This window comes from Astyanax mexicanus, chromosome 5, assembly GCF_023375975.1.
Source record: "Astyanax mexicanus isolate ESR-SI-001 chromosome 5, AstMex3_surface, whole genome shotgun sequence".
In the NCBI taxonomy this organism is placed as follows: domain Eukaryota; kingdom Metazoa; phylum Chordata; class Actinopteri; order Characiformes; family Acestrorhamphidae; genus Astyanax; species Astyanax mexicanus.
Window position 1 is genome coordinate 28211194 of NC_064412.1, and position 25153 is coordinate 28236346.

Here is a 25153-nt window from a genome sequence, read left to right on the forward strand (position 1 = left end):
TATAAAACACATAACAAGGAATATAATGGATAACAAATAATCAAATGGAGGGAAATTAATTAATCAAGAATAAAATACTGATTGGATAATCAATGATAAAAGGAATAATACTGATTAGATAATAAAAGGAGTAAACTACTGATTTTGTCCACAAAACTGATTTAGAAAAAGAGTGAAAATCTGGAGAATTTGGTGAACACTGACCGGCATGTACGGATCAGCCAAAACCGACAGGAAGTACTTGTGGCCGTTGTCCTTCACCAGATCAGCCTGACAGGACTGACAAAAACAGAAAGAAATACATAATAATAACTGATTTCACAAAACAACCACAGTTAATACAGATATACCATATAAATCAAACTAATAACTAATTAAAGTCAACCTGGAATCATAACTGACCTTCAGTCTAGATTAAACAGAAATGATCATATTATATATCAAATAAACCACTCAAAGAAAAGATTAATAAAAGTCAAGAACGGCCTTATGTGGGATACAATTCCAATTCTGAGTCTTGCGTCTCTGGGATGCGAGTCTTGAGAGTCTGAGTCTTAAGTCTTAAGTCAAGTTTATGGTGCTCTAATCTGAGTCGAGTCTCCACAAGTTCTCATTAAATCTCAAGTCTTGGGGATGTAAGTTCAAGTTCAGTCTCTGAAATGCAATTTAATGTTGTATCATGAGTCTCTGATATGCTAGTTTGAGTCAAGCTTATGTGGTGCAAATTTCAGCCGAGTCTCCAAAAGCCCAATTTGAGTCTTGATTCTCTGAGATGCAAATCCAAGTTAAGTCTTGAAACTCTGGGAGTTGACAGGGAGTTGAGTCTCAAGTCTCTGGTACGCGAGTCCAAGTTGAGTACCGAAACTCTGGGGTGGAAGTTTAAGTCAAGATTACAGGGAGTTGAGTCTTAACTCTTGTGGTATGGTGTGCAAGAGTTGAACTTCATGGGTCTAAATGGTCCAAGTCAAGCTTTGAGACTGTTGAGTTTCAGGTAACTGCAAAGCAAGTCCAAGTTGAGTCTTGGGGGTGTGAATCAAAGTTGAATGGGTGCAAATTTAAATCGATTCTCAAAAGTTACTATTGGATTTGGGTCAAATTTGAGTTTGGGAGTTTTGAAAATTCAAGTTGACTCTTTTGTCTCTGAAATGAAAACTTGAGTCTTAAAGCCATGAGGTCGGTTCTTAAAAGTTCTTAAAAGTTCTTAAAAGTTCCAGTTGAGTCTCTGGAAAGTCTTAAAAGTCTTAAATAAAGTTCAAATGGAGTCTTGAGTCCCTGAGATGTAAGTTGGGTCAAGCTTATGTGGTGCAAGTTTTATTTGAGTCTCCAAAAGTCCTCTATTCTATGGAATATAAGCCCAAATTGAGCCTTAAGTCTATGGGGTGCAAGTCCCACTCAAGCTTACAGACAGTTGAGTTTCAAGTCTCTGTAATGCAAGTCCAAGTTGAGGTCAGAGTCTTGGGGGTGTGAATCAAAGTTTACTTTACCAGTTGCAAATTTGAATTGATTCTTAAAAGTTCAAGTTGAGTCTCTTGACTATTGGATTTGGGTCAAATCTGAGTTTGGGAGTTTTGAAAATTCAAGTTCACTCTTGTCACTGGGATGAGAAGTTGAGTCGTAAAGCCCTGGGATGCATGTTCAAATTAAGCCTTAAGTCTCAATTGAGGGGTGCAAATTGACGTTTTGAAAATTCAAGGTTTTTTTGTCTCTGGGATGTGAATCCAAGTTGAGTCTAGAGTCTTGGGGGTGTAAATCAGTGTTGAACTTATTGGGTGCAAATTTGAAAACTCAAAAGTTCAAGTTGATTCTATGGGATGCAAGTTACACTTGAGTCTTAAATCACTGGGATGCAAGTTAAGATTGAGTAATGCTTTTCTGTGGTATTGATCTGGGTCAAACTTATGACGTTTTGAGAACTCAAGTTGATTCTTAAGTCTCTGGAACGTAAAGTAGAGCCTTAAACCTCTGGGATTAGCAGTTAAATTGAGCCTCTAGTCTCTGGGGTGTTAGTCTGAGCCAAACTGAGCAAATGTGAGTTTTGAAAACTTAAGGAGACTTTGTAGTATCTGGGATGTGAGTTTAAGTTGAGTTTTAAGTTCCTGGGACATAAAGTCTCTGGGGTGTAAATCCAAGTCAAATCTTTGGAGTGAGAGTCCAAGTCAAGTTCAGAGTATCTGGGGTGTGAGTCAGAGTTGAGCCTCTGGGCAGCAAAACAGTCAAGTCTTCAATATCTTGGAGAAGTGAGCCTCTGACATGAGTCTGAGTCAAGTCTTTGGGGTGCCATGCCGTGTCTGGTTTTGCAAAACTAATGTAAATCTGTGAGAGTCTCTGGAGTTAAATAATCAATCTTGATTCTCTGGAGTTTAAAGTTATAAAAATCCCATTAATACGTGTGGTTGTGGTGCATCCTGCTACAATCTTTACAGTCGCTGATGCAGCACAGAAAACCAAATGTGTGTCTAGACGTCTGAGCAAATCTCTGAGCTTCACTCCGACAGATTCAGTTGTGTAACGGATTTATGTCAAGCTGCCAAAACCCCAAGCTGCAGAAGGCTGGTGTGTGTCGAATGTGTACGGTTTTGTTAGCTTTTTTTTATGCCACATCAAAGTTGGCGGAAACAAAAGCCTTGTTTACGACACTAATAATGTTTATTCAGCCTGACGCAGAAAATCTGTCGCAGAGAGAAGATGAGGGAACACACACACAAGTCCACCCAACCCTACCGCACACACACAGACACTGCAGAGATCTCAAAGAGATAGGCATACCATCACTTTGTTATTTCAGACATGTTTTATCTGCATGAAAGGGGCTTTAAAGCTGCAGGTACAAAGCTGTGGAGGTGGGTTTCACACTCAAATGCATCAAATGCAGCCAAACACACAGTTAAAGTTAACAAGTTCACAAATATCAGCTAAAAACTTCCTGTGCAAGAAAATGACAGTCAAACATTCAATGCTAAACGAGTTGGGCTTCAACAGAACACTGTACGTCCAGTTGGCTTTTCTAATAGGGGCACCCTTTGCTGACACGTTTATACAATATCCACGGAAAGCACTGACCAAAAGAACTGGACCTACTGGAGAAGCAGTGAACACGTGAGCCTAAAGTCATAATGCCCAATGCCCAAAAATATTTTTTTTTCTCTGGAGTGAAGCTTCATACAATACCTCTGGGATGAGTTGGAATGGCTAAACTAATCATAAAGCATCTAAATCTAACCATACTGATGCTCTTGCTCTTTTGTGGGGATGAATGCAATCAAATTCCCCTCACAGAAATGTTTCATCATCTACTGTTGAGTCTTCTCAGAAGAACAGAGTCTACTTACACTGTCCACCGCCAGGATTTTGGCCCAGATGAAGACGAGAAGTGGACGCAGCTCTCTCGCTGAACTTTGCAGCAGCTTCAGTACATAAGGAAATATCCCTACAGACAGAGCCTACAATAAAGAGTAAAAAAAAAAAAAAAACAATTTTAATCATTTTAAAATAACTGTCAATATTCTTAAACTGTCTATTCTTAATATTGCAGTTCCATATTACACAGTATTTAACACCTGATTAGAGAAAAGAGAAGAGCAAATAAAGCAGTAGGCCACAATGAGTGGTCAGGTTAAAGTGGATTTAATAATGTCTAGATGTCTCCACTATTGATTGAACGGAAATGTAAAAGGTCTCACAGTGTGTTTGGCACAAAGCGAAAGGACACAGACAAAATCCAATTACAATACCCGCTGATCACTTTACAGCTATAAATATTGATCATCTGTGTGCACCTTAACTCGTCAATCCATGGCTAATCGGAATAGATCTACTGAAATAAAGAAACTTGGAACAAAAGCCAGAGTGCATATGAAGCTGGGAATATAAGGGCCTGGAAGCATGAACTTAGGAATCAGGAACATGGGAGTCTGGGAAATATAGAGAACTATGGAGCATTGGGGACATAAGGCATTGGGGATCAAGGGCATTAGGAAGCAGATGCCTTGGGGGATTGGAGGCATTGGGGGCATGGGGCATTGGGGAGCAGAGGCCTTTGGTACCAAGGGCATTAAGCAGAGGCATTAAGGGACATGGGAAAATGGGGGCATTGGGGGAAAATGGCCATTGGGAAGCAGAGGCCTTGGAGGATAGGAGGCATTGAGGAGCAGAGGCCTTTGGGACCAAGGGCATTAGGGAGCAGAGACCTTGGGGGACAAGGGGCATTGGGAAATAAGGGCATTAAGGGATATGGGGCATTGAGGGACATGGGGAAAAAAGAGACAAGGGACACTGGGGGCATAGGAACAAGGGTCATTGGGGACATGGGGGGCATTGGGGAGCAGAGGCATTGGTGACCAAGGGCATTGGGGAGCAGAGGCATTGGGGAAAAGGGGCATTGGGGAGCAAAGGCCTTGGGAACCAAGGGCATTAGGGAACAGATGCCTTGGGGGACATGGGGCATTGGGGTAATAGGGCATTTTGAAATAAGGGCTTTAAGGAGCATAGGCATTAAGGGACATGGAGCATAAGGAGGATGGGGAAAAGGGGAAAAGGGACATTGGGGACATGGAGACAAGGGCCATTGGGGACATGGGGCACTGAGGACTGGGAGCATTGGGGGCCAGAGCCATTGAGGACTGGGAGCCATTAATGACCAGGGGCATACATGACTGGTGATATATGGGAGTGGGAACATGGACTAGGAACTAGGAGCATAGCATGAACTTAGGAACCAGTGACTTAGGGGTCTGGGAAATAAAGAGGACTAGGCATATTGGGAAGTAGAGGCATTGAGGGACATGGAGCATTGGAGAGCAGAGGCATTGGGGACTAAGGACATTACAGAGCAGAGGCATTGAGGGACATTGGGGACAAGGGGCATTGAGGAACTTGGCGCACTGGGGACATGGGGCATTGGAGACATAGGCCATTGGGACATGGGGCATTGGAAACCAGGGGCATTGAGAACCGGGGGCATTAGAGACTGGGAGCATTGGGGGCCAGGGCCATTGGTGACCAGGGGCCAAATAATGACCAGGGGCATACATGACCAACAGAATATGGGAGTGGGAACCTAACGGACTGGGAGCATAAATGATTGGGAACATAGAGGACCAGGGGAATTGGATCAGAAGCATAAAGGGCTGGAAAATTACCAGATCGGTAGTACAGGGGGTCAAAAGCATTCCTGACAGGGAGCATATGGGAGTGTAAGCAATGGGGACCTGGGAACATAGGTCTGTTTAAAAATAAGGAAGTGAAACGAATAGCATAGAAGACCAGGATAGTAGAGGACTGTGAGCATTAGGGACCATAAGAAGAAGGATTAAGCCTAGTCATAGACTGTATTTTCTTTTTAACGGAAATCTTCATTTAAAATGCTGTCTTGTCAGAGACTAGGCTTCATCACTATTTATCAAAATGCCCCTTGATAATTTCAAGCCAGTGCAGAATTAAAACCACTGTAAAATATTCTGTTGGGAAAGAAGTTCATTTATTTTTAAAACACTCTCTTTATATCACAACTCACTGCACCTTCTAAAACCTGTTCCTCTTGAGTGTTGTTCATAGTCCTCTGTGTGACCTTAGACTGAACAATAATTAAACTTTAATTTTAGATGCTGAATGAACACAATTCCTAACTGTGGATGTGTGTCAGACTTCATACTAACTTTATAAATACAATCACAGAGCTCTATGACGATCAGGGTAGTGGACCAAAGGGTATTTCTATTGTTTTTTGTCCAGATCAGCGCATAACCCCTGCTATTACAGGTTCAGAAAGTGATGTTTTTTATTTGTTTTACAGTTCTAGAGCCTCTTTTCTGGCTGTTGGAGTTGCTCTCGACAGGCAATTCTTCATGCTTAAGTATGCTGAACGCTGGATAAGTGCACAGTATCTGTAATTCTTTCAGAGAGAACAGGATTTTAAACAGCCATTATTCATCTATGCTCTGACTGGTCACCAAAATTTAATCAGAGCTATGCAAAATTACACACTCTTCATCGCTCTGTATTTACCTACCTTTTTCCTTACTCTTCTGCTCTTTAATATTGGAATTAAAGCTCCTTAGGGAAATGCTGTGTTGATAACAGCGACCAAAAGGCACACTGAAGAGACACACTGGAAGTTTGGCTAGATTCATCTCCATTTAAATGCACTGCAGACCCGCTCAAAAGGCGTAAAACTGACATAAATAACAATTAACAAGGATGGCATCAGTTTGTAAGTCATTTCGCTCTAACTTTGAAGTGATAGCTCTACAAAAATAAGGTTTACTCAGTACAATTTTACCCCCGAGCCTCAAATGTAGTCAATTAGTCAAGACATGTTTGAGGTCTGAAGTTTCGTCTTTAGCTAAAGCTGCCATGCTAATGTAGCTAATGAGTAACTGAAGCTTATGTACACCAATTAGCACTAGTATGCACAGCACTGCCACATGTCCCTTGCTTAGATGGTTTCTGACAGTTTAGCCTACAGTTCCGTTCACTCATTAAGGATGTGATGTCACAAACACAAATACATACATATGTATATATGACTGTCTTTGGTTTGAAAAATCAGGAATTAGGTTTCATGCAGATTTCTCCTTTATAACATCTGTTCAATTTGAACATTTCTCTTTAAGGAAGCCACCCAAGTGCTTGTGCTGTCCTTTCTAATTGAAAAACTGATCAATATACCGTATTTTTGGCACTATAATGCACTTAAAATCCTTAAATTTTCCCCAAAATCACCAGTGCGCCTTTTAACCGGTGCGCTGTATGTATGTATTTTACCAGTCAGGTTGTAAGGAGCAGTAAAGCCCCTTCGCTAAAGTACAGCTTTACACAGGAGTTTTAGTTTAGCTCTCCAGCACCGAGGCTGGAGCAGTATTAGCATTAGCCGCTAACCGCGCTAAGCGTAAGCTCTTTCGCCTTTAAGAGGCGAGTATTATCAAACTGTAACCTGCTGCTAACCCCCGCTAGCACTGCTGGAGCAGTATTAGCAGTAGCGGCTAACCACACTAAGCACTAGCTCTTTTATAGTTTAGGAGTACATCCGACTGTAGTCTGAGTGTTTATCGTATTAAACAAGCTACGTTGGATGAACCACTAGCTAATATCGCCCGGGCTTACTGGAACACTCAGGGTTCCTTAGTGTAGCTAGCATTTAGTGGCTTATGCTAATGCTCTAGCTTTGGTGCTAGAGAAATTTGGGAATCTAAGGTTACTGTAAATAAACAAAAGCACTTTACTTATTAAGTAGATTAATATTCAGCACTTGTTTAAGTTTGAAAGAATGTGTTTTTTTATTTTTAAGAATCATAGTTTTGTTTACTTAGCTTAGCTTTACTTAACTTAAGTTATTTACCTACTCCCCCACCACCACCCAGCAGCAAAATCTGCTAAATTACAAGGGAAACATGGCGACACCCTTGTTTCTTACTAGTTTTGCCTAAAAAACACCTTATAATCAATCCAGTGCACCCTAAAGTGCGGAAAAAACCCAATATCTTTATCATTTTAGTGGTTACAAACTAGCAAACTATACTTTTGTTTTATTAAGTACACAAAGAAGCACTTTTGTAAGTCGCTCTGGATAAGGGCGCCTTGTAAACACCTTAAATGTAAATGTAACCCATAAAAAACAGATTTTTCATCAAATCAACACTGCAACAGATCTGCTAATTGACCATACAACGGAAATTATGTCTTTATCTTGTGTGGCATTACCAAGCTCACTGCCCATGGACCCAGGTCCAGAAAGCATCCCAGCAGGTCCAAGGCCCGCAATCTGTGCACCTGGCTGAGGAGGACCTGAAAGAGAACAGCAGGGGGAAGGTGAAAAGGACCTGAAAGATGAGCTCATATCTGGGTCTGGCACAGTAACACACAACAAAGACGGCACACAGGAGATAAAGGACACACCTATAGCCCACCAACCTCTACACAAGTGTTTGTATACCATCTCAGGATGTGGGGACATATATATCTTTGAGTACCCAGATTTTAAAATAGAAAGTCCTATATCTATTATATTAATAAGCATTTGTAATATTATGCCAACATGTGTGTTATATAAGTAAATGTATGAATATATGTATGTATATATGTAAAGTTTTGCCTGGCAAATGTATGAAAACAAGCACAAACACTAACACACAGGAAACCTCCCCCACCCACACAGAGGATCAGGTAAAACAACATGAACAGGTGTTCCGGCTCTCACACACTCCCCATGCGCTGGCACTGCGCACTGCTTATTCTGCTGTGTGTGTATTTATGGAGAAGAGACATGAGCCCAAGTTATTTTCTTTAATTACATTAAAGGAATGACATATCAGTATGTATAGACAGGTATAGATGAGTATAGATGGATGGATGGATGGATGGATGGATAGATGGATGGTTCAGAGGTAAATATTATTGGCCTGTACCCTGCTGCTGACCCCGGATAACACTGATGGAGCAGCGTTAGCATTAGTTGCTTACCGCAGCTGTCTCTTGCTGTTTAGAAGTGAGTATATCAGAATGTAGCCTGTATGTTTACCATGTTAAAACAAGCTGCTTGGGATGAACCGCTAGCTAATATCACCCTGGCTAACAGTCAGGGTTCCTCAGTTTAGCACTGTCATGCGGCATTGCCCGCTAACCGCAGCACTAGCTCTTTTGCTCTTTTACTAGAGACGAGTATTATTGGGCTATAGTCTGCGTGTTTACAGTGTTAAAACAAGCTACACAGGACAAGCCACTAGCTAATATCACCCTGGCTTACCAGAACACTTTGGGTTTCTCAGTGTAGCTCTGTTGGGTGGCATTAGCTGGTAACCTCTAGTGGTTAGCCGCTAATCCTATTGCTAATGCTTCAGCTTCAGTGCAATAAACAGTTTTCAGGAGAGAAATCTGTGTAGATTACCATCCAGCACTCGTTTGACTTTTTTGACTAATCTGAAATTCTTTTTTTTTAAGAATTACAATTTTGTTTACTTAACTCCTGTTCCTATTACTGTTGCGTGTCCACCAAAAGTATGTAAATATGGCCTTCCTGTATGGAGCAAAAATGACAGTATGAAAAATAAATGCTCATATTAATGTAGAAATAAATAAATATATAAATAAATAAATGAATAAATAAATAAATGTAAAAAAAAATGCACATATAAATGAATAAATAAATAAACATATAAATACATAAATGAATACACACATAAATAATTGTATAGGAAAAAACATAAATTAATAAATACTTATTTATTATTTAAATATTTATTTATTTATTAATTTCTATTTGCATTTATTTTTTTATTCATTTATTTATTTCAACATTAATTAATTTATTCATTTATTTATTTATTCATTTATTTATTCATTCATTTCAACACTTGTTTATTGATTTATTTCCCCATTTCTTCATTTATTTATTTCTGTATTTTTGCATTTGTATGGTAATTAGGTAGGCGGTCCTATCCTAAAAATAAATAGTAAATAAAAAAATGCACATATAAATTAATAAATAAATAAACATATAAATAAATAAATAAATAAGAAATGTATTTATATGTGCATTTATTTATTTATACTTGTGTTATTTTTGTTCCTCCATAATCGTTGTCTTGTCTTCTTTTATTATGTCTTATCTTGAGTAAAAGTATTTAAAGGTATGCAACCAATATCATCTAAAAATACTGTCCGGCACCTGAAGAGGAATTAATCTAATCCAATCCTGTAATGATTCCACTCTAAAACAACACAGTCACAGCAGGGTAATAACATTAGTAAATAGTCTGAGCCTAATAGCCACTTAAACATACTTGAAGTGATGCTTCAATTAAATAACAGCTTGTTATAAAGCTTAGCAGTTTTAAAAGGGGAAATATCAGTAATTAGCCAATAATTTAAACTTGCATCATTACTATTTGCGGACCAAAATGATATAATAGCATAAAATGAATTCATCAGTGTGTTTAAAAAAAAACACTACAAAGAACATCGCAGTCACGAACTCTCACAATAATCACAATACAAGAGAGTTTAGGCCAGGAAAGAATGGTGTACTAATTTCAGACAGCACTGGACAGTATATCTGGGCGACGGTTTGCAGTAAAGCAGAGAGTGTGTGTGTATATTTAAACCGTCGTGAGTCTGTGCCCACATACACTTGGCATGGGACAAGTTGGTAGCGGCGAGGGGTCCGGACGGCCTCCTGCCCAAGTGAGAGAAACACGCAGAGAGAAAGAACCGCAGCAGGACGGCCCACGCAAACAGTACACACACAAAACTGACCCCTCACACACACAAAGCCCACAAAGACATACACTAATGCACCCCAAAATTATTAATCATAAATAAAAACACCTACACTTTATAAACACCTGCAATACCACCCTGTACTGTTCACGAAACTCAAAATCATCTATACTGCCTACATACAAACACGAACCCTTCATACACGCTGCTCAAATAAAAACATACAGAACAACTATTTAAAGGGTCCATATCCTATATTTCAACTACAACCTGTCTACAACTTACGTTTATCCGTTTAATTAGCTCAAGTTTACCCCCCTCCCCCCCAAATATAGCAAGACCCCTGGTGGTACACTAACACTTGATTCAAATTAGTAAATTAGCTTTTTTTGTGGTCATCAACAAAAGGGTTCACATACTTAATCCACTAGCACATTGAGGATTTTATAGTTGAGTAGAAGACATAAATGATCATAATTTATAACTGTATACCATAATATTTTTGTTGCTATAAGGCACACCGGATTATAAGACGCGATATCAATGAACGTCTATTTGCTGATCTATTTTTATACATAAGGTGCATGAGATAATAAGGCGATATTGTGCGACTCAAGTAAGGAACAGTTGGATGTTTTCCTCCTAATTCAGCAGCTAAGCTAAGTCACGTAAACAAAACTGTAATTATATATAAAAAATATATTTAACATTTTAGGCGAATCAGACAAGTCAAATGAGTGCTGGATGTTAATGTACACAGATTTCTCTCCTGAAAACTGTTTAACTGGCTGAGTAAAGCGCTTCCATTTAGTTAAAGTAATCCATATCGTGATAATAGGGCTGTTCTGTCTTAAAAGTAGTCTATTATTTACTGTGAAGCTTTAAGTGTATTTATTGTATAATTGTTTTAGTTTGCAGTTTATATGCATGAACTAAATATTCTGCAATATTTTTTGCTGCATTATATTATTTTATGCTATATTATTTATTTTGCCACATTATGATTATGCTGTTATACTATTATACTATATTCCTGAAATGAATGTATTATTTTAGGTTTCCTATATCGCCAAGTATATCGTTATCGCAAAAATACCCTGAAATATTGTGATATTATTTTAGAGCCATATCGCCCACCCCTACTGGAGAACTAAACTGAAACTCCTGTATAAAGCTGTACTTCAGCGGAGTGGCTTTACTGCTACATACAACCTGACTGGTAAAATTTACACATAAGGTGCACTGGATTAAAAGGCGCACTGACTATTTTGGGGGAAATTAAAGGATTTAAAGTGCACCTCATAGGTCGAAAAATACAGTAATAATAGGTTTGTGTAAATATTTTAGACACACTATATTTGTCAATACATTTGACTTGAATGAATCCCAGATCACATGTTATAAGAAATTGATGCAGTAAATCATGAAATTCCAAAGGGCTCACATACTTTTTACTGCCACTCTATGACTGACTCGCTTACCTACAGTCTGAATAATAATTCTGAACTAATCAAACCATCACTTAAGACCTCCAGTCGATATAAAGCTAAAGTGCACCCCTCCCTCCCCCACCTCACGCAGGTGACACACAACTGCCCTTTCTAACTCCACCCCACACACACTTACCCATACTGCCTACCCAAACACACAAATCTACCTCACAAGCACTAAAGAAAAAAGACCTGAAACACACACACACACACACACACACACACACACACACACGCAAACACACACACACACCAAACTGTCCCGCTTCCGTCCCAGTGGAGTAAAAATACCCAGCAGTACCCCCGCACCGCACCACCTGTAACAGGCCTGTGAAACTACGCCAAAGGTCTATGTTTCAGACCCCCCGCCAGCGGAGGGCGACACCTGCAGTCAGGGTTTATTATTAGAGTGACCACGTCAAATCACTGACCATGAAACCTCCCAGCATGAATCGGGGGTCTGCCAGGGCTGCCCCTAATGCCCAAAGAACGAGCGAGCGGGCGAGCAGAGTAAGAGAGTGTGCGCGTGGGAGGAATGAGAGGGAGGATCCGTTTGATTCTGACTGAGGCCAAATGGTGGGATTACTCAATGTTTATGTTCGTGAGAAAGAAAGATGTGTGTGTGTGTGTGTGTGTGTGTGTAGGAGAAGTGAAGAAGGCGGCTGAGTTTAAGGCGAGTGTTAAAATAAAGCCTCCGTCCATCTGTGACAAAGCGAGCTTCTCCAAGCCTGACAAACGGACACCTAAACCCACACTAACCGAACAACAAAGAACAGAAGAAACTAAAAGGATGACGGCACTCGCTGGCCATTTTATCAGAAACACTGCTTTCCTGACCCAGTTAACTTTAAAGAACCACAAATTGTGGTTCTTAAAATGTTCAATCTGCAAGATTTCCGATGCTTCTGATACAGATCTGGAAAAAAACTAAGAGATCACTTCAGTTTCTGAATCAGTTTCTCTGATTTTGCTATTTATAAGTATACCCTAGTGAAAAAAAAGTAAATTAAAGTATATTAAGCATTATTATATTACAGTGCACTAAAGTGTATTTGTAGCCACATTATTAATCAGTATATTTTAAAAAATGCTAAAATGGAACACATTTTTTGGAATTTTTTATACTTTAATTGTAAAAAAAGTACAAAAGACCTACTTAAATTGTACTACATGTACTTAACTCTACTAAAATGTAACAATTTTAAATATATTTAAGTAAGGTTTAAACATATTTTAAATATGCTTACAGTAATGTACTAAGTAAGAATTGGTGTTAAATATGTGATCTATTTACATTAGAGTATATGCTTCTTGTTCCTGTCTTTTGTAAGTAGTACACGTCTAGTATACTTCGTTGGGCATAAAAAATATATTTTAATGTCCTGTACTAAAATGTTTAGCTTTTTACAAATTTACTTACATTTTTTTATTTGACTATTTATTTTTAATGTGTTGTTTAACATCCAATTATAAATACAGAGCACTGAAATACATTTTAACTGTTATATTAATGTAATAACTAAATATATTTAGGTTTTTACCAATGTAGTGAGTTAATTTACTTTCTAAAACATTACATGATACATTGTACTTTAAGTGAACTACTGTAACAGTTATTTTTGTAAATAAGTATTTTAAAAGTGTACTTCATAGTAGTCTATTTTTTTAAATATTCTATATTGTGCTTTAAAAAAAAGTTTCTTTAAAACATTTGATAAAAGCATAATATTAATGTTATTTTAATATATTTTAAGTAAGAACATAAATCTGTTAGTTTATTTAGAGCATACTTAGACATTTCTCAGTCTGTTTTAAGTACAATTAAGTTTTTTTCACCAGGGTATGTTTAAGTAAAATGAACAATGTTGTTTTTTTTCTAGGTTAATGGGTTGGTTGTGATAGTGTCTATTCTAAATAAAAATATTGTCATTTAGAGCATTATCTGCAGAAAATGAGAAATGGCTGAAATAAAAAAAATATGCAGAGCTTTCAGACCTCAAATAATGCAAAGAAAACAAGTTCATATTCATAAAATTCATATTCTCTTCCACCAGTCTTACACACTGCTTTTGGATAACTTTGTCACTCCTGGTGCAAAAATTCAGGCAGGTCAGCTTGGTTTGATGGTTTGTGATCATCCATCTTTCTCTTAATTATATACCAGAGGTTTTCAATTTGGTAAAATCAAACAAACTCATCATTTTTAAGTGGTTTCTTCTTTTTTCAGAGCTGTATTTCTGTATTGTTTCAGAAACCTACCTTTCTGTACATTCTTAGAAACGCTCTATGTTATCTAGGTTGATGCTCTGCTCTACCTCAGCTTTACAGAACACTGGTAGCAATCCCATTCAGTCTAATGAACTGGTGCCTGGCCAACACTGCAGAATAACTGATGGTGCTCACAAACAATGTCCCAGATGTCTGACAGCAACAAAGAGAACAGATCAGATAAAACACTTTTCCCAGAAGTCCTACCTGCAGGACGATAGGAAGCTGCTCAGGTGGGTTCCTGTTCTCCACACCCATGGTCAGCCACACCTGGAACGCTGTGAGCTGCTCAGCGAAGAATGGACTGTGCTGTGTACACAGAAAACACAAAAATATTACACATACAAACGTTAATACATCAGGATGCAGTTCATTTGAATTTATCCTGGCTATGCAGGAACACATAAGGAATTATGTAGCAACTTATAAGTTGCAACTCTGATTAACTTATCTGGTGCAACAGTGCAACTCTTACTCTTCCTTTGCTGGGTGGTCCTGATGAGAGCCAGTTTCATCATAACATTTGATGGTCTTTCTGACTGCACTTGAGGATACTTTCAAAGTTCCTGAAATGTTTAGGATTAACTGACCTTCATTTCTTCAATTCAAATATGTTTTTCTTTATTTAGTTAAGTAGTTCTTGCTATAATATAGAATAGAACTTTACGTAACTATAGCTATTCACTGTATACCTGTAACTCTACCTCTTCACAGCTTTACAACTGATGCTCTCAAACACATTATTAAGAGGACAAGAAATTAAAGCGATGCACTCTTGACAAATTGAGCACAGTTGTTAACTGAAAGCCTGAATTCCAGGTGACTCTACCTCATAAATCTGACAAAGAAAATACAGCAAAGATGTGCTAAGATGTCATCTAAGCAAGAGGTGACTACTTTTGAAGAATCTAAAATATAAAACATATTCTGGTTTGTTTAACACTAAATAATTCCATATGTTTTTATTCATAGTTTGAACATATTACTATAAAAAAAATAATAATAAAAACTAAAAAAAAAACAATCTTTTGACTGGTACTGTACGTAGTATAGATAGATAAAAGCAACAAACACACACACACACACACACACACGCGCTCGCGCACACAGGCGCACATACGCACACACAGACACATATATATAAACAAACTGGTCTTAATAATGCAGGATGAGTTGTGATTTGACTGATACACTATGATCATACTAGTTAATATTGATCCAATCTTAGTTACATAAAGCCTTATGTAACACGTCCAACGTCACTCTCTCTCTCTCTCTCTTTTTCTTTCTCTCTCTCTCACACACACACCCTTTTTCTTTTGTCATCTTTGTCTCTTTCTTTACCTCCTCCATCTTTCTTTGTCTGTCTTTTCGCATCTCCTTCTCTCTGTATTTCTGTATATCTTTCTCCTTCTGTAAAACATTCTTTTTTTGTTGTATTTATGACATCTACTGTTAGTTCTTTACTGACATCTCTCTCTCTCTCTCTTTAAGTCTCTCTCTCTCTCACTTTGTCTCTCTTTTTCTGAGAAACACACACACACACACTCACAGAAAGTGATACTGAAAGTACACTAAAAGTGAACGATGTCCTCCAGTTACTGATTTACATTCTACCATTAGTTTAATATCAGAGAGGGGATTAAACAGTTTCTTCTCTCCTCCCTTCATCTATCCCTCGCTAGCTGGCTCACTCGCTCTGTGTGCAAAGCTGGGCAAATATTAGCAGAGCCAAGACTAAAGTAATAAATTACCCAAAGAGAGAGAGAGAGAGAGAGAGAGAGAGAGAGAGAGAGAGAGAGAGAGAGAGAGAGAAAGAGAGAGAGAGAAAGAAAAACAGGGAGAGGTAAGGTCATGAGGTACCACATCTGTATACACTGTGAGGTGTTATCCTGTGAGTGAGGCTGAGCACTGGCCAGTGTGCTTATGGCAAGCTGACGTGAGTAATCGGAGATGAACCAGGTCTGACAGCGGATGCCAGATGGATGGGATATTCCACTGCCTGACAGGTGGGTTATCTTCTGTGCTGAACCTTCCTGTGGATGAGGCTGTAAGTGGTCGATGTGTAGTCATTAGCACGACAATGGCCAGTAAATTGATTATCAGCAGGGGAGTCGGGAAAACAGTGAAGAACAGCTTACAAAAAAATAAAAATAAAATTTGAAGAGCTGGTAATGGATTTGAACACATCCATTTGTGGTGCAGTAGCACCAAAATATACCCCCAACACTAGGAGGGTAAAAGCTAGCACATGCCTCCTCAAATACATGTGAAGTGAGCCATCGCCTCTTTTCAAACTGCTGCTTATGTAACATTACTGGGTAGCTCAGAGCACGCTCAGAAGAAAGTGCAGTAACCCAGTTCTGATACCTAAGCTATCAGACGCTTGTGCTGACCGACATCACCTTGGTGTGAGTGATGTGGAGAAAGAGAGATCCATCTACCCACCCAGAGAGAGCAAGGCCAACTGTGCTGTCTTAGACTTTGGATGCTGATGTCAAGCAGCATGACCCAGTATAGGCAGGGGGTATCCAATAATCCATTAACCATTTTAGTGACCCTCAGGAAAGAGCTCCAGAGGGTCACTAAACTGGCAGACAATATCACTGTCCACACTGGAGGATCTTCATGGCTCTTACACAGCAAAGTTCTGGAGTTCAAAAATCTGGAGTTAAACAAAAATGTGTGAAAGTGTTAAATTGTGTGTTTATTCTCCAACTTAAACTACAAGTTGAGTTGAGGGGAACTCTTTGGTGGTGTAGTATTTCAGAGTTTATTCCAAGGTGTTGAGGAGCGTGACTGAACTCTCTAATGGGTGTGTCCCCCAATCCTAGCTCACCATCAATGTGTAGTCTTTCTCTGTACTCCTTCCATGGGGTATTTCATGACACTTCTGCACTGTGAAGTGTAACAAAGTGTTGATAATGCACTGAGAACTGCAATGCAGCATTAAAGTTGGCATGCAATGAAAAAATATACCCTGGCATACATTTGTTGAGTATGAAATTTTTATTGTAATCAGTATTAACGCATTTTGTTGTCATTTTTACTCCTGAATGTTCCAGGGTTTTAAAATATTGCAATGTTTTTTAATAGCATTAGTTTAATAACACAAATTTTTGCATTAATTGTTTACACTGTGAAGGAGTTTATGGTAAAATTAACTCCCGCAACAGCTCAGATTTAACTCCTAAACAGAGTTAACTCCCAGAAAAGAGTTACTTTAACTCTGTCATAGAGTGTATTCAATGGTCACGCATATACACTTAAAATGAGTTGATATTCACTCTCAAGGAGTTTATTCCAAAAAAACAGAATTTGATGTGCACTGTTCTAGGAGAGCCAACACTATTCCGAAAGACTCATCCCACTCTGGTCATTATCTGTTTGAGCAGACGGTTCAGAGACATCAAAACAAGGACAAACAGACTGAAGAAAAGTTTTTACCCAACTGCTGTTAAGAGTTGTAAATGCTATTGGTACAAAATAGCCTTGAATAATTGCAATAGCTACAAAAGTGCAATCTTCACTGCCACTGAGCAATATCCACTGCTACAGTGGAATATCAACGGTTTTGCACTTAATTTTGTTTTAATGTCACCAAAGAATCTGTAGCTTTGACTGCAGGAATATTTTGAGCCATTGAATGCCTTTTTACTCTTTTATTTTTGACATAACTTATGTTTAATAATGTGATTGTGTGCCTGTTTGATTAAGTTGCTGCTTGGAAAGTTATAAATATTGTTGTGTGACCAATCGTTTTTATGCCATATATTTCACATTAAAAAGCAGACTATTTTTATATGAAATAACTAGGCTGGAGGCAGAGTGAGGCACAATGAGTAAAAGGTCCATATTGAACACACACCAGACAATTCAGACATTCTGCGAAAAGTGCAACCAAGCCAAGTGCAAAATTTTACCACGTTTTAATAATATTTTACATTGATATTAGGATATTCAACATCGTTACCACACACTGCATTTATTTTTGTATATATATTGTGCACCCCTAATGTCTATATTTAATAAGGTGCTTCATAGGTATTACACATTTTTCTCTGGTTTTCCAACAAAGTGCACACACACACACACACACACTATCACAACCACCCCATTAACCTAGGCATGTTTGTTATAGACCATTTAAAACATTCTCCCCGCATCCACACTGAATCATTTGACTTTTCACATCTCTTTGTAACAATCCCAGCATCTAATTTCCAACATCAGACGGCAGACTGTCTGCAGAGTGTCTTCTGGTCATAATCACTGCTCAGAAACACACAAACGCACCCCTCTCTGAAGAAAAATGAGAAATCTTGAAACTGCATTCGATAAATAAATAAATAACTCGGGCAGAAAAACTCCTCTGCATCCGCACTTCACCGCCGGAGACGGATCTGAGGAAACTCTGCCAGGCAGACCAAAGCAAAGCCACTAATTACAGAGACCAACAAACAAAAAACTCATTTTCAGCTCCTAATTAGAGATTCTAGAACTCAATTAAGGCTCTAATGAGCAATTCAGTGCTAATTTGCGAATGAAAGTCAGCGGAAGCCTGCGCTGTTCCTCTGCACACTGCAGCAGCAACAGGCTGCCAGTGGGAAGCAAGAGCTGATCTCAGAACTGCTTTAATGAGATACGGCTTCAGCTAAACTACAGCGTGTGAGCGGATTAAAGCTGATCCTGGACGAGTCACGTGCAGAGTCTGACAGTTATTAGGTTTGGTTCACTGATGAAGCCTGAGGTCAGCTTTTGGCCAGTTTGTGAAAAAGAGGTAATCTTGCTCTTCCTTTTTTTGGGGGCGGTCCTGATGAGAGCCAGTTTCATCATTACGTTTTTAATGGTCTTTGCGACTGCACTTAAAAATACTTTCAAAGTTCTTGAAATGTTTTGGATTGGCTGGCTTGTATTTCTTACAGTATTTTTTTCTTTACTTAGTTGCGTAGTTCTTGCTGTAAAATGGATTTAGAATTAGAGATTCTCATGTATCGCTATTCACTGTGTACCAACTCTGTGTACCAACTCTACCTCACTCTGGCTCACTCTACACAACACTACTGATGCTCTCAAACAGTAATTAACTCATTTAGCACAGTTCAGCACAGCTGTTAACTGAAAGCCATTCCAGGTGACTCTACCTCATAAGACAGACTGAGACAATCCAGACAATATGTACAAAACAGTCATCTAAGCAAGAGGTGTTACTTTGAAGAATGTAAAACATTTACATATTCTAGTTTAACACTTTTTTGGTTTACTAAGTAATTTTATATGTTTTTCTTCATAGTTCGAAAGATTTTAGTATTAAATTTACAAAGCAGAATATTTTAAAATAATAATAAAAAAAAAAAAAAAACATTGAATTTAAGGTGTGTCCAAGCTTTTGACTGGTATTGTATGCGAGGTCAGCTCTCTGGCTAGTACTAAACGCAGTAAACGTAGTAAATGGTAAGAGATAGAACAAAATGGTACTAATAATTGGTAAAAAGTTAATTGTAATTAATTGTTCAGAATGGTAGTAAATGGTAATGAACGACACAGAATGTAATTGAATGGTAATGAATGGTACATAATGAAAGTAAATGGTAGTAAATAGTAATAAATGGTACAAAATGGTAATGAATGCAAAAAAAAGTACATAACGGAAATACACTGTAGTGAATAGAAATAAATGGTACAAAATGGAAGTAAATGGTAATGAATGCTAATAAACAGTACATAACAGAAGTACACTGTACCGAATAGAAATAAATGGTACAAAATTAAAGTAAATGGTAGTGAATGCTAATAAACAGAACATAACGGAAATACACGGTAGTGAATAGTAAACGGTAATAAATGGTACAAAATGAAAGTAAATGGTAGTAAATGGTAATGAAGGGTAAAAAATGTAGATCAATGGAGGCAAATGCTAATAAACACTAAATAATGGAAGTAAATGGTAGTGAAAAATAATAAAATGTACAAAATGAAAGTAAACAGTAATGAATGTACAGAATGGAGGTAAATGGTAGTGAATGGTAATAAATAGTACATAATGAAAGTAAATGGACGTGAACTGTAATGAATGTACAGAATTGAGGTAAATGGTAGTGAATAGTAATAAATGGTATGCAATGGAAGTAAATGGTAGTGAATAGTAATGAATGGTATGCAATGGAAGTAAATGGTAGTGAATAGTAATGAATGGTATGCAATGGAAGTAAATGGTATGCAATGGAAGTAAATGGTAGTGAAAGGTAATGAATGCTATAGAATGGAAGTGAATGGTTGTGAATGATAATATGATTTTATTTAGCTCAAATAAATGTAAAATAATAAATGCTGTAAATGAAAAACAAATAATTCAAAATAACACAATGAATATTTCTGATACTTCAGAACGGCTTCTGCTCTGTTCCACTTTTTACATTAATGACTCTGAGCAAACAGATGGATTAGAGCTGATGGATCAAGGTTGATTTCGTGAATGGTAATAAACGTTACGAGAATGACAGATGTACAGTAAGAATGATTATGAGCAAATGAATGGCATTTAATTGGCCATGGTGGACATAGTGAACAGTAGTGAAAGAAATGCTGCAGCTCACCCTGAAGGCTGTTCCCTCCTCTATGATGGTGGGAAGCTGAGACAGACAGATATCCACTGCAAGGTCCCACGCCTGCCTGCAACCACAAAACATCAAATACAGGGTTAATGTCTCAGCAAATATGAAAGTCATGTTAAAAAAAATAAATTAGGACATCCCATAAAACCATTAAACCCCATTAAACAGGGAAATTGAATTTCTCTGAATGTTGTTTCACAAATTATTTAGTTTTTTTTTTGTTTGTTTATACACAGTATATAGACTGTGAGTACACACCTCATGTTTCTTCCCATTACTCTCTAGTGCCAGCTGCACAGATGCAACCCCTAACTATGATGCTACTACCACCATGCTTGACTGTCGGTAAGGGAACTTGGCCATTGTGCTTTAGCTCAGTTCACGGGTGCTAGCAAACTTCTTGTAGCCTAGTCCATCTTTGTAGAGATCAGCAATTCTATTTCTCACATCCTCAGAGAGTTCTTTGCCATGAAGTGCCATGTTGAACGTCCAGTGAGCAGTATGAGTGAACATGTTCATTGTGAGGTGTACTCACTTGTGTTGCCAGACACTTAGACTTTAACTGTGAGTTGAGTTATTTTTAGAAGGCAGTAAATCTATACTTCTATACATGCTGTACACTGACTATTCTAAGTTATATCAATGTTTCATTTCTATAGTGTTGTCCCATTAAAATATATAATAATATTTTTAACAGATATATGAGGACTGTACTCACCTTTGTTGGATACTGTACAGAAACGAATACAGCCATTTCTAAACATTGGTCAATTAATCAAAACAAATGTCTCTATGCTTAAATATGCCCACAAAAGACAGCTTTTTAAGGGGTTTCCTGACTGTCACATTACTGTTTGTCTCCAAGTAATTTCTTCTGTATTTTTAGATTACTTACAGGTGCATAATAAAAAAAAATAAAAAATGAAAAGTTACTTAATTTAAAAATCTGAAACTCCTATATCATATAGATGTATTATACACAGAGTGATTTATTTTAAGCGCTCAGTCTGAGAATGAATCAGTGTCTCAGAAAATTAGAATATTATATAAGACCAATTGGTACTTTTGGCAGTGTGCCAAATACTGCTGGAAAATGAAAGCAGATGACATGGCTCTACAAACCATCACTGATTATAGAAACTTCACATTAGACCTCAAGCAGCTTGGACTGTGTGTCTCTCCACTCTTCCTCCAGACTCTGCTCCCTTGATTTATAAATAAAATGCAAAGTTTACCGATAATCACTGACGGTTTGGAGATACAGATGTCATCTGCTGGTGTTGGTCCACTATCAAGTTCAAAGTCAGTGCAGCGTTTTCCACGAAAACGTTTACAGCACTTCATGCTTCTCTGCTGATAACTTTTATAGAGATGCGGATTTCATTTTCCAGCAGGACTTGGCACACTGCCCACACTGCCAAAAGTACCAATTGATCTTGTAAAATATTAAAATTTTCTGAGCCACTGATTTTTGGGGTTTTATTGGCTGCTAGCCATAATCATCCACAATAAAAGAAATAAGTGCATAACATAGATCACTCTGTGTTTAACACATCTACAGTATAATATAACATATGAGTTTCACATTTTGAACTGAATTACTGAAATAAGGTACCTTTTCAATGATATTCTAATTTCTAATATTCTAAGACACACCTGTATGCAGGTTCCATATGTAACTACTGTCTATACTTTTAAATATGTTAAAAAGACAAAGGTTTTTTAACTTAGGCATGTTAATTGTTTCTCACATGACTGTACTTTAGTACTCACATGCCAACAATCTGCCAAAAAATTATACAGTGTCAAAAAGCACATACGCAAGGTGTTACTCAGCACCATCACACAATTTTGAAAAGCGTGTGTAATGATTTAGGTGTGCGCGGAAACCCGCAAATGAGACTTTGCACCTGAGAAGAAGCTCCACAGATAAGATACTGCAGCAAAGCCAGTGTTTCCGAGCTCACAGTGTACAGAGAACAAGCACACAACGGATGATGTTTCTGCCTCTGAGGGCAGCGCTGCTTTGATCACTGTGTCAACCCTGCTCTGGAGGCCATATTTAATTCATAACATTATGTAACAAACTGCACTTCCTGCGCCGGCCCGTGTGGCTGCTAAAAGGCTAAATGGTCAGCCTGTTCTCCCACTGGCCTTCTATGATCTGCTGGAACAGACTACAGGAACAATGCCCTGAACAAATAAGCACTAAACTGCCTGGCCAAGAAGCTCATTTTCACACGTGCCAAAAAGCAGACTGGTAGTACATGCAGAGCATCGTCATTAGTCTGCCTAAACCTGAAGTACGTCTTGTGCTTAAAGCTGCCCAAGAAACGGGAAAAAGTTCTTTGCACAAATTTACTTTCACATCGAGATTTCACCAGCTCTATTCTAGCCAGTTTCAGTCCCTTATAGAATGAGCCGTTTAGAGTAGCTGAGCTTCCTCATCTGCTGACTTGCCACAGACAGTGGGTAAAGATCCCTCTGTCAAACAAAGTCTGCTGGTTAATCCTGCTTTGCTGCAAAATGACTGAAATGGCATTTCTTCAACTGATCTAATGGTTGGGGCTCTGGTGGGGGTTGATGTCAGGATGGGTCTATAAAGGCATCATAACAACTCACGATTCCACAGAAAACAAATGGACAGCAACTGATGCTCTTGAGTGAGTGGGTGGGCTATCTGGTTCAGTTAAATTGGGGACTTAAAAAAAAGTGTCATATTTAAACTGAATCATGTTGATGTTTGATGACCGTACATCACAATCCTATTCAAACACCTACGTCACTCCCACCAAATAAACAAACAAACAAACAATTATATCATTTTGTTTACCCCACCTACTCTAACGATTCTCCCGACTTCCCTACTCAAAAAATCTACAAAGGTGAACTTTACAGACACAAGGGAGGAGATAAACAACAGCACTCTTAAGTAAACACAAGACTATGCAAATTCATGAATCAGAGCATGCATCATCCAAACTACAAACAGTCTGAGATAGAGCTGTTTACCGCCTTGGCAAACTCAGCAAAACGCTTCAAAACAAAAGCTGTGAGAAAGCAACACCTATCAAATCAATCCACTCCCAGCTGCCAGTCAGCAAACCTTCACGTCCATGTGGCAGAACTTTCAGCAAGAGTTTAGGCCGAGCTTCTGAAGTTCAGTTCAGTGATGTCTTTATGTATCGTATTTTTCACACTATAGGCGCACTTAAAATCCTTTAATTTTTCCTAAAATTGTCAGGCAATTGTCTTATAATTCAGTGTGCCTTATGTATAATGAATTTTAGAAGTCAGGAGCAGTAAAGCCACTCTGCTGAAGTACAGCTTTATACAGGAGTTTCAGTCTAGTATTAGCATTAGCCGCTAGCGCTAAGTGCTAGCGCTTTGTCGTTCTGAGGTGAGTATTATCAGTCTGTAGTCTGCTACTACCAGAAGTGCTTTACTAACCCAAATAAACAGTTTAGGAGAGAAATCTGTGTAGATTAACATCCAGTGTCTGTTTGATTTTATAAGAAAATGTTTTTTTTTTTTTTTTTAGAATTACAGTTTTGTTTACTTAGCTTAGCTTTTCAGGACTCACCATTCTATTCTATACTACATAAAATCTTGGGGAAAAAATGAATTAATAACTCTGGACAGAAATACATGTTGTGGCATTGCAGAAGATTGTGGGAAGGATGCCACAGCGAAGGAATGCATGCCGTAATCGAAGCTAAAAAGGGTCCAACTAAATATTAGTGTTTTAAAAGTTTTAAAGCAGAGTATTTTAATAATGACGGGAAATATATATACATAAAGTGCTGCTAGCTTCACTTTTACAGCTTTCAGTTGTTTTATGTTTCGTTAAAAAACTTCCCTATTGTTGATGGATCCTTCAAAACCCTTTCAGTTAGCTTCCAATCTCAATTTAAAGTTAGATGTTGAAGCATCACTTTAGTGCACTTTGGTGCTGTTGCGGTGTGGACAGAGGCGTCAGCACAGTAACAGTAAACGCTGCGACGCTGCACTCAGCAGAACCCTGAGATAAAACTGCAGCGGAGCACCGGGGCATGAACACAGTTCCCACCGTTTATTAGTTAGCACAGCAGCTTATTTACTGAGTTCCATCTCTCTCTCTCTCTCTCTCTCTCTCTCTCTCCCAGTGGTGAAGGGTATTCTCTCTCTCTCTCTCCAATTCTCTTTCATTCTCGCTAGCTCTCGTCTCGCTCCCCCAGCACACTGCTCACTAATGACCCCATATAAATATTGAACACACAATGGACCCATTAGAATAACAAAGGCTGGTTACAGTCATGTGCTGTCATCTGTCAACGTCTCTCTCCATATTCCCCTACTTTCACTCGCTCACCGCTCTCTCTCCCTTTCTCTCTCTCTCTTTCCATCTCCAGTTGGAAAGTGAAAGTTCAGCATTTATTTACTCAGTTCTCTCTCTCTCTCTCTCTAAAAAGCCAAGACATGTTTGCTTCTTTACAGTGAAGCTATGAGGCTAATGTAGCTAGCACTTACTGGAATTGTAAAAGACAATATATAAGATAAAAAATAAGTAAATAGATTAGATTAGAGTTA

At 38.2% G+C, this 25153-nt stretch overlaps 1 protein-coding gene across 10 annotated transcripts in view; it reads right to left on the reverse strand.

Annotated features, from left to right (window-relative positions):
* The window catches only part of rptor (regulatory associated protein of MTOR, complex 1), a 207349-nt gene that overhangs the window by 58172 nt on the left and 124024 nt on the right, over positions 1-25153 (reverse strand). For all 10 annotated transcript variants that reach the window (XM_049479593.1, XM_049479592.1, XM_049479589.1 and 7 more), the window contains exons 11-15: positions 20567-20642; positions 14178-14279; positions 7699-7782; positions 3330-3440; positions 205-279 (exon numbers count right to left, since the gene is read on the reverse strand). In XM_049479593.1, the coding sequence (XP_049335550.1) occupies positions 205-279; positions 3330-3440; positions 7699-7782; positions 14178-14279; positions 20567-20642 (448 nt within the window). The remainder of the gene's footprint in view (positions 1-204; positions 280-3329; positions 3441-7698; positions 7783-14177; positions 14280-20566; positions 20643-25153) is intronic.